The sequence below is a fragment of the Nothoprocta perdicaria genome, unplaced genomic scaffold, assembly GCF_003342845.1.
Source record: "Nothoprocta perdicaria isolate Ctin4 unplaced genomic scaffold, notPer1 scaffold_302, whole genome shotgun sequence".
NCBI classification, from domain to species: domain Eukaryota; kingdom Metazoa; phylum Chordata; class Aves; order Tinamiformes; family Tinamidae; genus Nothoprocta; species Nothoprocta perdicaria.
In genome coordinates, this window is record NW_020455536.1 from 641333 (window position 1) to 658267 (window position 16935).

The following is a 16935-nucleotide window of genomic DNA, read 5'->3' on the forward strand; positions in this document are numbered from 1 at the left end:
AATTGCTGAATTGTTCCCTATCACAGCTATTTGGAGAGAAGCCTAAAACTGTGAAACTAGGGCATTAGTAGTGACAATTTCTAATCGCTAACCAGATGTATTTCTAAGAGCACAGCCTCAAGAGCAGCCACAACACAAGTAATCACAACCTCCCACAACACTCAGGTGCTGCAACTGCCACAGGCACTTGTGCATTCACAGAGTGAACTGAAAGAGCTAAAAAACCTCCTCTTTTTGTGATTATTTTTTCACCTGGATTAGGTGAGAGTGACACACAATGTGTAAATGCCTATCTAACACCAAGGGCACGATGCAATGTGCAGTACCCTCACCTTGCTGAACAAATACCTTTTCTTAGACTGAAAGAGCTAGGGATGTTGGGAGAGAGATGGGCAGGTTTTGGGGCATAAAAGTCACTCTTCAGGTGTGCACCTCCCTTCTCCTCCCACGCAGGTCTTATGAACAGTCATTTCTAGTGACCAATCTTCACATCCTCAGACCACGATGCCTCTAACATGAGTAGTAGAAAAGCAGCTTGGACAGCACCACTGCTTAACTACAGCTCAATCCAATGCCTTGCCCATCCCTTAGCTAGCACAGAACTGGTTTGGCTGATCACAAGTTCAACAGAAATTTGTCATACTGCAAACATAGTATTCAAATGTGTCAGATCTTGAGACATAGATTAATCCTTTCCTTGTAGGCAGAGGAAGGAGATTCTTGTTTTCAAACTCCTGCCTCTTGGGCAGTCTAATCTCGTCTAGGGCCTCACACCTTAGAAGAAAGGTAGAGAAGAAGCACCAATGGTCCAGCTAGCAGGAATGCTAGCTGGACAAACACAAACTTGTTTAGCACAAACTTGTCCCACGGGCACAATGATACAAAAAAGTGTCTGCTGAAGAACAGTTCCTCTATGAACTTTCATATTGAGGGAAAGCCCAGAAACCAGACTGGACTCCCCATGCAAACACCAATTAGCAGCGCTATGGCCACAGTCTCCAAACTTTATCATTCCACCATTTACAGCAGTACAGTTAATGACAACACACTAATATGCAGTGTGAGTTCATGTAGCAAGAGGAAGGCAGCAGTTTCCCAAATGAATCCCCTGGAGCCTGTCTTCAGCTCACCTGCCGATAGAGATCCTAATCCACGTCAGAAACAACACAAGAAGACACGAACAAATTATTCTGATTCCAAAGGCACAAAATGTTGCCTTCTGCTTATATTAAAAAGGCTTGTATTTCTATAAGATATAAATTATTTGCAACTGAACAGCCCCTGCTGCACACCACAGAACAGCAAACATGGAGCGCAGTTACATGGGGCACTTTAACCATCTTCAATAAAATTCTGTTTTAAGTGAAAAACTTCAGGTAAAGGCAACACCTTTTATCACACCAAGTTATATAGAGAAAAGATCAAATCTAGCAAAGAAGATAACTCCAGCCTAAACAAAAGGACAGAGTCAATTTACATAATATGAACAGTTAACCTACTAAACCACGAGAAGGATACAACAGTCTCCCTAGACGAAGGCTCTAAGCCTGATGTGTGTTATGCTGACAGTAGTTTTCACGTTTCTCAAAGTGTTTTTAGAATCACATCTGAACAACAAGTGGAGCTTCCTGACCTTGGTGTGCTGCAATTAAAGACTGACTCCAAAACACTTCGAGTTACCAGCTTCCCACAAGTACTATGAGGAAGCGAGAGAGATCCAAACTATCAACATAGATAAGATTGCAAATTCAAAAGCAAAAAGATTTCCTCAAAAAATGACAATGTCAGGTCTGAAGATTCCCACAAGCTCTGTTCTCCTCATGCTTGCTTTGCTTCTTCCAAAGGGCGTTCTCAGAGCAGTCTTGCTTTAYACCAGTCAGTCCCAAGGCACAGAGGGTAGATGACATGCTAAAACAAATCTAAGACAAATCGCTCACTCCAGATAGTTTAAAAACAGAGCATTGGAGTTAGTCTTACGAAGTATCTCCCATTTAATTAAGATGTGCTGTAGCACAGAGCCATGCAAGACAGAGGCTGAGCTTTATTTATCAAAGACAGGAAACCTTTACTGGACACTAAGAACCACTTGTATCGAGCACAGCATCAATAATTCACAAGAACTCAGCCAGCTACATTCCATTATATACTCTTTACTGTAACTGGCATACAGAAATCCATATGGAAAGTCTCTGCGGTACATTTACCCAGCAGGGACAAAGGAAATTCTGTCACTTGCCCAGCGAAGCCGAGGCCACCGCGTCTCCGTGTGTGAGGAATTCACTACATTCACCCCCAGCTCCTCACGCCCACACCTCAGCCTGCCGGGGTATTTGGATTTAAGCTGTATACATCACACTGCACGTTTCCCAATACAGCAGAGGTGACACAAAAGATCATATTCCCCCCAGAACTTAAAAATGTAACATCTAAGAATGGTAATTGTTATAGCCTTGCAAAACGCCTGCACTTCCTTTTGGATATTCTATGCTCAAAGGCAGAAAATAGGATGAACACACCCAAAGCTGTACTCCTATACAGGCTTTTGGGAAGAACAAGAAAGATCTGGTATCTCCATGTACCTAAAGGATACTTTTATATATAGATTTTAGGTAATATAAGCATGTGTCAATTAACTCAGATTAACTGTTGTTGAAAAGTCTCCTCCAATTCCTAGGCAACATTAAAGAAAAAGAGCACTTCATTTAGCTGCGTTTTCCCAGTCCCTGAAAGGCGGCGCTTCCCGAGCAGTTCCCTGGGCCCCAGGCAGGCCACAGGGAGCGCCCCGTGTCCCAGGCAGGGCCCAGGACCGTCCGGCCCAGCTCCCATCCGGCTGCTCTGCCGCTCATCCCGCCCGCCGGCCTCGGCAGTGGGACCTGGAGGCACCATGGGCCCCACTCTGCAACTCCTTCCATTCGGGAGCGGGGTTTTTATTCAAGTCCACGAGCGGAGGCTGCTTGTCTGGAAGGCAGTGCCGTGGTTTCCTCCCCACTCCTCTCCGAGGTTTCTCTCTTTTTCCAGCAGAGAAAGTGCCTCGCAAAGCACTTGTGAAAGAGCTGCCCAAGGCTGCAGCCCACATCAGGTAACATGAAAACAGCACTAGCTTGTTTTCTTTAAACGGAACAAGCTGCAGTTTCTAGAATTAGTTATCAGCGTACAGGCACATACGGTGACCACTCTGGTCACTAATCTGTATGTTTCCAGCATCCTGATGTTTCCAGGTGATGAGAACAGTTTAACAGCATTAAATAACTAGTTTTTCTATATTTCATACTTAATAGCTTGCAAGTTATATCAGTGAAACACGTGGCAGTGGTACAGCATTTTCCTCAAATCATTTATTCATAGCTACATCCAGAAGACAAGCTGCTCAAACATTCGCTTTTATGCCCACAATGGAAGGTAACAAAGAAAAGTCGAACACAAAAAATTAAGCGCTCATATCTCAAAATCCTATTAYAGGAGACAAAGTTAAAGCCATTTTCACACTATTCCTCCAAGATCCCTGGAAACCTGCATGCAGTCTCTTACGGAGCACCAAAGTCATGAGGAATTGTACGTGAGCTGGAATGGAAAACACCTGAAGAATGAGCAGATAACCCATCATTTCTTCTCATCCAAAAGCCTCAGCAGAGCTCAAGTCATGATTTGCAAATCTCCCACAAAAAGTGGCAGAGAGGCCAAGGAGAGCACAGAAAGCAATTATGGAGGAACGAAGCAGAGGGGGGGCTGCTACAAAAACTGAATTGACAAAAATTTAGGATGTTGGAGCTGGCCTAATACCCCTAAGAAGGATTGGCTACTGATAGATGTAACTGTGCCCATTATATGAATATTTTATCAACCATCAATGTATAAAGATGACTCAGCTGGCAGCAGGATTTCTCCTTTCTCCATACACTTGCATTAATATGTGCTCATACACTATGAAAGAGCAAACCAAGTTTTTAGGACTGAATTTCTCTCAAAGCTATGCATTATGTGATATGCATATTTAAGGACTCTATGCAAAGGGCAAGTGTAGAAGCATCATAGCTGGTATTATCCAAGAGATSATGCATCCTGTTTGGACAGTCCTCTTGAATTCCTTGGAAATATTTCACATTTCTTTGAGCTACTCTGTAACCACTTCCATAGGTTTAAACACGGCAGGCACTATTTKCCTTGGATTTAAAATGAAGCCAAGCTGCACTTGCAGGGCACCTGCAGGGTGTCGTGAAGCAGCGATAGGAAGGCTCTCTGCTTGGGTAAGCAGCACTGCAGCCTCCATCCTCCCCACACCCAAATAAATGGAGGAAGAGCATCTCAATTTCCCAAGGGCTGCCAACACCCCCAGCTTTATCAGTGAGACTCGGTCGGCACTTAAGCACCTGCGCTCAGGGAAATGGAGAACATTCATGGCCTGACAGAGACACGCTGCTCTTCTGATGAGTATCTCCTGCCCTCTCTCAATTACACACTTTCATCTGGACCCTTTAAATATTATTAAAAGGATACCCAAAGAGATAACTGCCACATGGAAGATGATCACTTCTTGAAAACAATCTATTACTAGAAAGATTTTTTTTTTTTAATAACAAAGCAATTCACTCGAAAACAAGAAAACCTCATCATTCCTTTGTTTCTCACCATTTATACACTGTCATTATTCTAAATCAGATTCATCAACACTTAAACTTTTCTGATGTGGTACTCAAACCCCATTCTGAGAGTTTTAATCGCGATTTACAACAACATTCTAATGGAAAAACTTACAGGGAGTTAAGGAAATAAGGCACAAACAGCAGCTTAGGCAATGCCTTTACAAATAAGCATACATTAAGCATTCATTTCATGCTGATGTTAAAGATTAACTTTCTATGTCACAAATATTTTCCTGTCTGATACTGACTACAGGTAACTTCTTACCCACTTTCAGGAGAAGGTGTATTAATAGAYACAGGGAATACAATTTAAAACAAAAAAAAAGGAGATTTAGGCTTCTTACCATTTACTTTGCAATCCTACAGACACAGGAAGTTACATTTCATTCCTAAGGATCCCCAAGTTCTTCCACTCCTCTCTCAAGTTTAGACAGACTTGACCCCATCGGGGTTAAAGACCTGCTGCTCCATAGAACCTATGCATTATCCAGACTATATTTAAGCTTACACTATTTTATACTTCATTTCCCTCCTGTGCATGTTCCTTCTTTTAAGGAACTTTCAGCATACTAAATGTTAAGGCATCAGTAACACTCACTCAAATATAAAGCCAAGTTGGTTAAAAAAATTACACAGCAATCACTGGGATTAACAGCACCAGATGTTCTACAACAGCAGACCACAGATAACTGGTTTAGAGCTTAAAATCAAATTTCCTACTCAAAGCTTTTATCTTCACAAACCCAGGGGCTAAATCCCTCTCCCCTTTCTCAGTTAATATTACTTGAAATCGAGTACATGAAAATTTAGCACCAAGTCCCAGTTCTCTTTGTGTGTTTAGCTAAAGTGCTCCCCAAACCKGCCTTGTGCTCCCCAGGAACAAGACAACTTAGGACCAAAACAGTGATTTACTAAAGCAGCACAGAGACCTTTGCATTTATGTATACACAAACAGATTTAATACCAGTAAATTTAGCAATATTTAAGTAACAGATGCTAATTTAAGAAATGGACATTTCAATAACGGAAAATCGACAGTAATGGCAGTCGACACATTCAGAAATGTRTTAACTCTCTCATAACTTCCTTACATCCACACCAGAAAATCCAATACTGAGAGAAGATCCAAYATCTTATTTAGCATCACCGCTGTACTGTGGAGTAAAAGGCATTTTGCCCACATCAAGAGGTCTCAAAGACAGTCAAAAGGCACACTGGCATATTTGGTTTCCCTCTAGCACTGCACCTAGCCAGCAGCACCAATTCCTTTTGGAATCCATCTCTTCAAAGATTTCTTGCTCGGCAACTTCTTGTCCCTCCCAAGAGGATTGTTAGGAGCATTGCACACAGGAGCACAGCACAGGAGCTGCTCCCACAGCAGCACGAGCACCGAGCTGGGCGCCACGGCCAGTCCTTAACGCACCCACTCAGCTGCTTCGTTCCACCTGATGCCAAAGGTCGATACCCGCCTCCCGGGTGGTGACGTTTGCGGTGCTGTTTGCCCCCGTATCGGTGACGCAGCCCCGGGAACCAAACCCTACCGTGCGCCGCTATCACCGGAGAGYAACAGGTTATGCAGGAAGAAACGGTATCAACCCAGCTAAGTGCCACTTTGGCACTCAACAATAAACCAGCACAGCATAAAGAACAGTCCTGTGCTGTTGGAGTGCTTATTTTTTGAATTACAAGATAATAGCGCAGTAAAGAAAGAAAGGAGGTGTATGAATGTCTGCACGAGGGCTGAATGCCAATTTGGAGAGCAGCTTTATGCCTATGGGGAGCTACCCGTGAGCTACAAATTGCTGCTGTGCTTCACCAGCAGCACCCATCACGTTTGGCCCTCCATGCAGTTACATTTTATGAATGGCTCTTCCCATTCTCCTCGTACTACAGGGCCTACAAGAAAGGAGAAAAACAAAAATACTTAAGTGGAATTTTAAAAGAAAAAGATCTAAAGAAAGTCTGGTCAGATATTACTGTGAAAGGCAAAAAAGAACCGAGTTCACATTAGACTACTACCCAGAAATCCTGGGAGTGGTGAAAGAATGAAAAATGAGTATGAAATCAGTGGGTTTAAATTCAGTCTTTCTTCTCCTCAAAATCTAAATAAAAAGACCAGCTAGGTTTAAGCCAGCACTGCCTTCTTTTCCAGAATGACACTTGCTTTATTGTAAGAAAAATAGAAAATTACTGTGGTTGTCCAAAGAGAAAAGAATCTTTGATTCATTTTTTCCAGCTGCCGAAATGCAACTGGTCCAGGACTACATCCAGATAAGCAACATCCAAGATACTTAGGTCAAGTGCTCTTCATTATGATCATTATTAAAGTGGATTTTTGGATGGAGAGGGTAGTTTCCCCAGATAATTGGAAGATGCCAGTTTCTATTTATGTCAACAGTGTCTGTTCAGTGCCACATGCAAAATGGACTGCAGCTCTTAAATGAGCTTTGACAGAAGGGTATCCAGTTTGGAAGGGTGGGATATTTGGCACCAGCTTCCTCGGTCTCTGCAGAGTAACACAGGATGGAAAAGAACTATGACAAGGGAGATTTAACAGCCTCTATTTCCTCTAAAACACATGGATCTACATGGAAGATTTATGACAACCTCATCTTTCACCACAAGAAATCAGATTCAAGTCCTATTTGAGGCCATCGTTATCTTTTAAACCACTGATATCTTGACTCCCTGTTTGGAACAAATACAAACCAAAGTAACTCTTTATTGGAAAGAAAACTATACATTGAAATTATTATTAAAAATATTAATTGTAAGTATAAATCATAAAAGCAAGATATAGAATTAATTGTATTGGTTTTGCAGATAAACAGCATTATGAGTTTAAAAAAACCCCACATTACATTACAGGCAAAAGGCCAGAGGGTTTCCATACTGGAGAAAAAGTAGTTGGGAAGCTGGTAGATTTTCAGCATGAACACCAACCTTATAGACACAGTGGTCAGGTGTTATGTCAAACACCACTTAATATCTCAATCTACTGCACTGGCTTCTGAAAACTTCCTGTATCAAAAAGATTCCTGTAATGCATGTGAAGGCACAGGGTAACGATTAACCAGCATGAGACAAAGGTTACATGCTCATAAACTAATAACTATAAAAATAGCAGCCGGACCCCACCTTTTCCTACAACCTTGCTACTTTTACAGTAGGCTAAGCTTGATAAGATGGTTACATCTAGACTGAAACACTAACAATTTTTGTACCATTGCCAATACACATTAAAAATATGCCTATACTAGGGGGAAAAGAAAAACCCCAAGACTTTATAGCAGGGAGCAACAGAAAAAAAAAGTGAATAAAATGTACAATTTATCTCGCTATGCAAGTTGAGGGACATGTCAGGCTAAAGGAGGAGAACACCAYGGACTGGCTCTTGACCAGCTGCCTCGAGGTAAGAATTACCCAGCGACATTTCCAAAACACATTCTATGCAGAATTAACTTATTTCAACTAAAAAAAGTAACATGTGCTTGGGAGGGTGACTATAAAAGCTTGCAAGGTTTGTATCAAAGGAGGAGAAAGCTGGAAAAGAGTTTTCTATATTTGCCCCTGGAGGACATGCCTCAAAACCAGGACTGCTTCCTGGAAAGATGCCACTTTCCCAGGCTGTCATGAAGCTAACACCCTACATCCAGGGGTGTAAATCCATCAGATGCYGAGGAAGACTATCTGAAAACTGGACAAACATTAGTATCTACACAAACCAACCAGGCCAACACCTCAGGCAAGCTAGCTAGTCAAAAATTCCCTTGAGATATATATATATTTTATATATATGGTTCCATATACATCAAATGGAAAACGCCCAAATGGGAAACAAAAGCCCATCTGCATATTACGACTGGCTTCTCTTTTACTTTGCTTATTACAAGATGTTCAGTATTCTGCATTGTGTAACAGTTAATATGACCTTAAAATGCAGCCAAGAGTTCTTGTTTAATTTAAAATAAATAACTCTTAAATTCCATGAAATAATGATTATCTAAACATTATGTCGGTTCCTCCGTGCACTGGAAAGACTACACAGTAGGTTTTGCTGCCCTGTTGATTTTGAACACCATTTTTCATGGTCCATCAGAAGACATCCAAACTACCCATCCAGCCAACCTCTTCAYTGGAAAGAAAACACTTCATGCAGAACTATTTCAAGGGCGCTCCCCCCCCCCAAAAATGTTGTTTTCATAATTTTCAAACGTGCTGAATCCCATTTTTCAAAGACATACTTAGCGTTTCAAGTGACCATACCTATAAACAATATTACTTCTGGAACAGCACAAAGTTCTTATAATAAATTCACACACAAAAAGAGAGGCAATACTTGGAGTATTGCTAATTTAAGTGTTTTCCTCCAGACTTCTGAGACAAATACATTAACTTAAAATCCTCTCTTGCACATCAAATTCATTTTCCATTTCTGAGTCCACATGGGATTCCCCTATTTGAAATGTCTGGGAAGATATCACGGATAGATTTCCATGATTGTAGGGGCTTTCCCAAAGATGCAGAAATGCTCATAAAGACCAACAAGATCAAGGGAGGCGGGAAGGGATGGAAAATCAAACAGATCCTCCTGTTCAGCAGTGTTGCACCTTTGCAATACTTGGTCTTACAGTCAGCAAATCCAACCACAATATAACRCCATACTTTAATCCTACAAAACTAACATTTCTTTAAAAAACATAGGCCTGGAGAGTGATAGCACCAGTAGAAACCCATAACCCCACAACTGGCCTGCACTTGCACCTTTCTGAGACTGTGGGCAGACAACGTGGCTCCACAAGCAAGCTGCCCACAAAAGTGAGCTTTCCTCAAAGCAGCCTTTGCAATAAGGAATTACGTGCTCAGTCCTTAAGCTGATACTCTGTCCTATTTATCCCATTCTTTATTCTTAGCCCTCTATTAAAAGCRTCTTCATTCCTCCGTGTTTGCTCAGCGCTTGCTCGGTTTAGAAGGCACACAGGCCATGTGCTCACACAAGCTGGAGTACAAACAGGACACCACCAAAATGCTCCTTTTGGCAACAGGTATGAACCGCAGCTTCATCGGGGGCAGCCTGAGCGTGGGGCTACCTATGTCATTCACCTGGGAGCCTGAAGGAAGTCAGTCAGGAGGAAGAACGACTCACCGGGCCCTTATTCACAAACTGGTCCTTTCCATTCAAGAAGGAACAAAATGCTACAAGTTTAAGCTTAGCTCTAAATGCTAAGCTCCTGCTTCACGCCCAAACAACTCTGCTCACTTCCAAGCACCTGCACTTACTTAGCAGCCCCTCTCCACTCCAGTTTCCCTTTTCCCCGCTTCTGCAACAATCCCGCCTTGGATGACACTTTGCTGGAAGTGMGATTTTGCTACTGCCAAAAGTTACTGATGTATGAAAATGCAGTGCATGGTTCTCCAGCGCATCAAACCAAACCAGAACACCAACTTCATCCACATCTTTCCTTTTATTAAAGGTATCAACACAGAATTCTGGAGTTAAGGTGCAAGGCTCAAGTCCCCTTCAAATGCACTTGCTGTGCATCTTTGCCATTTAGACTAGGCTGGAAAGACCCTTTTACATTCAAAATTGTAGCAGCTCTGCTAGGTTAGCTTTATATCACAAAACAGGAAAATAACATTAGAAGATTAACAAATATTGGGCTTCTTGGTGCCTAAAGTATCAGTTTCTGGTGATTTCAATTCTCCACTCCACACTTACTTCTACAGATGCAARGAGGTTGTCCAATTACTGTATTTTAGTCCATAGAAAACTGTTGTTTGAGAGAGTGAACATTCAACGTAAGCTCAAAACTACATGACAAAATAATTCAGAATTACTGCAGTTGAAGAGCTGTAGCATGTGCCTTTCCCGAGCTCCAAAAAAATGCAGGGAGCCCCTTATCTAGCTCGGGGATAAGGGCCTTCAGCTCCCCCTGTTCAGTGGCATCCTGAAGTTCATCAACAGACTCAATTCTGCTCCTTTTAGCTACTAATTTGCAAAGCCAGCCTGGTGTAAGTATGGTACCTGCAACACATCCAAGGCTTATTTTACGATGCATTTCAACCCCTCACAGYTCAGCCTTGTAACTGATCTATTTTTGTGAGGGAGGGTAGAAAGGAATGCTAGTTATCCATTAAATTTATTACCAGCTTTAGGGGGAGGAGGGAAAAAAAAAAAAAAAAACTATGTTATTTTTCCATTTAACTTAATAGCACTACACAACTTGGGGATTCTTGGCTTTAAAGCCAATACAGAATGCAACTGGAGGCACTAGTTTCCTGATATTTCGCTTAAAAATACACTTGAGGTAATTTTCAWGGCAGAAGTTACTATACCCAGATTTTCCTCTCCCCTAGACAAAGYTGATCTTAAAAACAAATACATAACTTAGATATTTTAGACCCCAAACTGCTAATTGATCAGCATTTCTTTCACTCAATAGCATCCTCCTGTGAGGAAGCAGCATAGGACTGGGAAACCACCAACCTCCCCGCCAAGGCCATTTCTCCATTCAACGTGGAACCCTTCACTTGCTCCAAAATTGTCAACGTTTTCTCCACAAAACCAACTGCTGCCAGATGACCATTTTTGGCAGTTTAAACATTACTCCTCATATAATTTATTCACGGCACCTACATCCCCAGGTCCCTGCATAACATTGCTAAACATTTTCCTTTTTGGAGGAGGGAGGCTTGTGGGACTTGTTTTTATACTTACAGGCACAAGTAATGAGTTTTTAYCCAGCTAGAGAGGAAGTAGATTGCCTTTCTCTCCCATACACAAGTTAATCTATCACATGGCACTGAAAGCAGATGAAAATCTTGAGCTGCTTCACACACAGACTTTAATGATGCATCCCTCTAGAATCCTCTATGGACAACGCTCTGATTACATCAAGAGCCAGGCCTATAACTCCTRTAGGGTAGGGGAAAATAAGTTGGTCAGCTCTGACTGCTGAATCTCAGGACTAATACTCAGAATAACAACTATGGTTACCCAAAGGTTCATCCTCCCAGAGCACAGCAGCAGTGGCAAAGCACTCTCGTCAACGACAACTTCATTTCTTTTAAAACCAGCTTTGATCTKACAGCCCTGAAAGAAGCAGGAAAACATTTAGCAAAACTCCTTTCTCACACTCCCGTGACTCATCTGCGTAAGGTGATACCGAAGCCTGCTAAACATTTGGGATAACTTTGAACATCAGAGCACCCGTTTTAAACAGTTGTTGCTATTTGTCCCTGGGCTGCTCATGATCCGACTTCGCTGCCGCCGCGCTATGCGCACACAATGACAGGAGGCTGTTTCACAGGCTTCTATTTTTAAGCAACGTTGCATGCAGTTTTCCTTGCAGCACTGACCACGGTAGGTAGAATAAATTAAGTTTTAGGAAAAAATTCTTGGAAAATTATGAGTACACAACACATAAACTTCACAAATATTATCACCAYTGTTAAAACAACTGTGAACAAGGAAGCACAGTGGAACCCAGAAGCTGCAATTTATGACTCAGCCCAGCACAGCCTTCTGCTCTCGAACAAACTCWCTGCTGATTTGTGCCAAAAGCCCTATGCTTCCACTTACCTGTTTTTATCTGAGGGATACACGCTTGCAGTAGCAGACACTTTATCAGCAGCCTGGAGAAATCACTAAGCTGAATGTCCTTTTTAGACAAAGTCCTAAAATTTTCAGATAAGCGAAACCAGCACTGCCCCGAGGACAACACARGTCCTTGTGTGGTTTCAGTGCTTAATCTACACGGAGTACTTAGCTCAAACCCCAGCTCCATCATGGTCTCTACCAACATATTTTTCATGAACTGGATATATCTAAGTTCAGTGGTAGAAAGAGGATGTGATTCATAGAAAGTRACAGAACAAACTACACACAAAAATCTTCTTGGAAAGTTACACTGAAAGTAACAGAAGTTAGTAGGACATCTCCATTACCCCAGCGTGCACAGCGAGGGAGTTTATTCCTACTATAAAACATCTTGGAAAGGTGATGAATGTTTTGTATTTGTCTCCAACAAACCATGACTCCTGCCCTCGCAGCCTTCCCCAATGTGCACACTGCAATTTGGTCAATTAAACACTTCCTGCAACCCTGAGTGGGAAGCAAATAAGGCTAAATCTTTAAGAGGGTTTCAAGAGACTACGTAGAACAAAAACCTCAAGTCAACTCAATGTTGAAATACTCATTCCAGGAAACTTGGACGAGACCAAACCTGGCTAGACGGTGCTAATGAAACACTTGGTTGCAATGAAAATTAAGTTAGAAATGAACTATTTGATAGATCAGGAAAACAGAAAAACAAACATTGAAGCTATTACTGCCCAGGAAGCTGTAGGCACTTAACAAATCAGAATGGAGACTGCCTAAACCGATACAACCTCAGTGGATTAGTTACTACTCTAGACTAATCCAATTAGACAGGTTTCCTGATTTTGCTTAAATGAAAACTGTAACACTTCAACTGCAAAGGAAACATCAGTAAGGGGAGAGAGGGAGCCAGCATTGTGAATAGTAAAATATCCCTAAYAACAAAGGTTATAAATTCTTTTAAAACATATTTGAGAAAAAGGTTTTTAAAATGTCTCAAATTCTAAACTATTTACCACCCATTATTAATAGCCCCTACAGTTAATTATGTCATTTCACAGCAGCAAACATAGCCACAGTTAGACAGCTGGAYACATCAATACCTTTCCTATTCTGAAAGGCAGTTCCCAAACTTATTAATTTGCAAAATTACTAGTTACGAGCACACACTATTCATAAGGAGGACCAACCAGCTGGCTAGCAGTCAGGAAAATGAGTAACTCGAACAGCACGGTCAAGAATTTGCAGCCATATTTGTAATCCCAGTCAGTTGGTTATCATTCCAAAAATCTGGCACCAAGCTGTTTAGTCCCAGCGTAGTGTTAATTCCTGCCTTACTTGGAGCAGCTCTACAGATATACTGAAAAATCAGTATTTGCTAAAGCTCAGTTGCACTTCACGGGCATAATTTCGAAATAAATAAAAAATCCAAGACCTCCAGCATTTTAATGATTCCTTTCTGCCACCAGGTAGAATGGCTGGTGGTCTTGAACAACAAGGCGTTCCCACAGAACTTGCAGGGATAACTAAATGTTTTCCTATGACATAGTGAACTTGACCTATTTTAAGGCTTCCCTTTTAACTTTGCATTACAGTTCACTGCCATATGATTACAGACCAAAATTAGGAACTTGCATTAAGAACTAAAGTACGTACACACAAACTATAGAAAGTGACAACTGAATCACTGTAACAAATGGTATAACATGACATTTTACACCACGGATCTGACTTGTATTCTTACAGTAAAATCTTTCACTTAATTCTGTTGCATTGATTTATTAATAGAGCTAAAAATGATCAAAACCTTACAACATTCATATTAGAGAATCCACAAGCAGAAAGACTATTGTTTTGGCTCACACTTGGCATGAAGAAAATCATCCGAGAGAACAGATTCTATTGATTTTTTAAAAGCTTACATTTTACAGTAACTGAAACCTTTACCGAACACCTTGAATACTGAAATCTTTCCTTTARCTCCTCTAAATTCTTACCCATTATGACAACTATTCTATGAAGACACTCAAAATAGCACTAAGACCCAGGATGTACAAACCCAGCAAGGCAGGAGCTAGTGGAGAACAGAACGTACATCTTGTGTAAACCACAGAAAGGGCTCCTGTAAAACTACCAGGCTTCCTCCAGTCCTCGTTTAACAGGAGTCAAACCCATCCAATCCCAATCCCAAAGCTAAGCGCACGTTGGGATTGCCCACTGTGTCAGACTGCAGAAGACTTGATGTGAAGACATCCCTGCTTTCTGGATCTTCACTGCTCTTAAACATCTACTAAATGCCTGTCAAAACACAAGCAGTTCAACCAGACAAGAAGGAACTTTCTCASAGATATAATAAACTTCCATGAGAAATTTTTCATCAAATCAACAGTGAGATAAAGAGCGAGCACAGAACTGAAGGGCAAGCATTAATCAGGTTTGACTTATTCACAACATTTTTCCTCCCATAAGGGTTATTTACAGCACACGTATGCATCACAGGGCACTTGATCCTTTATTCTGCATGAAGAATATCAAAATTATATTTTTTCATTAGAATATATTACTTAAATTTCAGCAAAATTTACATTCTTTGAATTCTGCAGAACCTGGAAAATAAACCCAGAATCTGGTTTACTCACCAAAGATCCAGGTAAGATTTCCCTTATGATCTTAACCTGACTTGGTCAGACCACTGTCAAAAGTCATTTGGCTTCAACTGACCAATCCCCGGATCCTTCAAAAGCCAATTATCAAATTAGTAACAACTCCTGTCACTATTTTTGAAGCAGGCACAGCAGACATTAAATACTCATTTCACACAAGCCAAGCTCAACCACAACCCCAGTGCCAGAAACAGAAAACATCTGTAATTCTTTTCTCTTTCCCTGTTGCTAAAACTTAAGGTTTTTAGAACATATCTCCTTCAAGGTACAATCTGCGAGGTCCCAGTTTAAGAACCGCTTACACAACAGCAAATGAGGCTCATGGTTTCTGTGAACAGAGGACTCAACAGAGGTCAAGAGCTGGCAGAAAGTTGTAGTGAGACATCAGAGGCAGCAGCTCTGCTCAGGAGGTCCCAGAAATCACAGGTACCCTGTGCTCCTACTGATCACGCTGCTTGGACCCTTGGACAGTATCTTCTCACTCTTCTTTCATCCCTTTGGATGCCACCTACCTCAGCATCATCTCCTGGAGGGATCCCTAGCCCTGCTTCCACCTATCAACACCTTCCTCTTCCATCCCTGACAACTTGACAACAGATACTTGGATGTCAAAAGAGAAAGATATCTGCGTTCTATGGGCTTGGGTGATAACTCAGGGGCATCACAGAATGCCAGTGCCTCTTGGGAAACACTAGTCTAGGCTATCACCAAATTTAGTCAACACTTTGGTTGGACTGAGTTAACTCTTAAGTGTTGACAATGGTTAAGTGAGATTTACACCAATGCAAAACCTTGAACAAGAGTTTTTTTGCACCCTGCAAACTCAACCTGATTTCAAATGGCAACCCACGCACTAAGAAAACCTCCAGTTTGCAGTGGGTATTTGCAATGGCCAAGCAATGGGCAACAGCGTAGCCGACTGACCTTGAATCCAGAAAAGCCCAAGGATGAAGCCTTGAGGCTCCTCTTAACRGGAAACCTTGGACTTCCTCCTAGTGACTGAAACCTTCCATCAAATAACACCACAGTGGCCAGTGAACACCTGATGAGACCTCCAACAGCTCAATCAGCTGCAGACCCTTTCCCTCCACCTCTTGGCAGCTTGGTTGTTCAGGCACTGAGCATCTCAGGATTAAATGGAGATACAGAAACGCCTTTTCCCAAACATCCATTACCTTGTCCTGAGGGCTTGCCAGGCGGCATCAATGTCTGCGTAGAGGTTCTTCTCGGAGGGCTTGCCGGTGCTCACCCCGTAGCCGGAGTAGTCGTAGGAGAAGACGTTGCAGTTGATGCGGGAGCCGAGGCCGATGTAGAAGCTGCACATCTGGCCCAGGTCCACGGCGTTACCGTGCGAGAAGAGCAGCGTGTAGCGGCCCGTGGGGGCACAGCGCACGAACATGCAGCCCAGCCGGTTGTCCCGCGCCGTGCGGGAGAAGAAAACTTCCACGGCATCCAGTTCCCGCTGCGAGTACTGCCAGTCGGCGCGCTCGCTCAGGTGCAGGCTGCAGGTGCCCGAGGCGGTCGGGGTGCCCGCGGCCGCGCCGCCCTCCTGCTGCTGCTGCTGCTCGGGCTGCAGCACGGTGTACGTGGGCTCCGGCGGCAGGAAGGCCAGCTTGGCGGCGATGCGGCTGGGGCAGGGCGGGCAGCAGAAGAGCCAGCAGAGCTCGCCCAGCGAGAAACCGTTCATTCTGGGGCCTTGCTCGGGCATGGGCGCCGCCGCCGGGGGACGCGGGCCTGGGCGGGCAGGGCACGGGGGCCCCGCGGCACCTGCGCGCCCTTCGCCTCCGGCCACCGCCGCCAAAGGCGAGATGGCCCCTCCAGGCCGGGGGAGGGGAAAAAAAGGGGAAAAAAAAACCCCAAAACCCGCACAAAACACACACCTAGTACCAGCTGCCCTTAAAACCGCCACCACGAGCGCCCCGGCAAGCCCAGCCCCTAGCCCGCCACCCCAGGGCCCCCTGGAGAAAAGGAAAACTGACCGATAATTGGAAGCACCTTTACGGGAAGGAGCCTCCCCGGGCGCGCGCGGCTC

General features: G+C 43.0%; 1 protein-coding gene across 1 annotated transcript in view; it reads right to left on the minus strand.

The window, feature by feature from the left end:
• The window catches only part of ABHD17C (abhydrolase domain containing 17C), a 28204-nt gene extending 11536 nt beyond the window's left edge, over positions 1–16668 (minus strand). Inside the window, exon 1 of the mRNA XM_026042454.1 lies at positions 16079–16668. Within this exon, the coding sequence (XP_025898239.1) occupies positions 16079–16611 (533 nt within the window). The 5' untranslated portion in view covers positions 16612–16668. The remainder of the gene's footprint in view (positions 1–16078) is intronic.
• Positions 16669–16935: the final 267 nt, after the last annotated feature.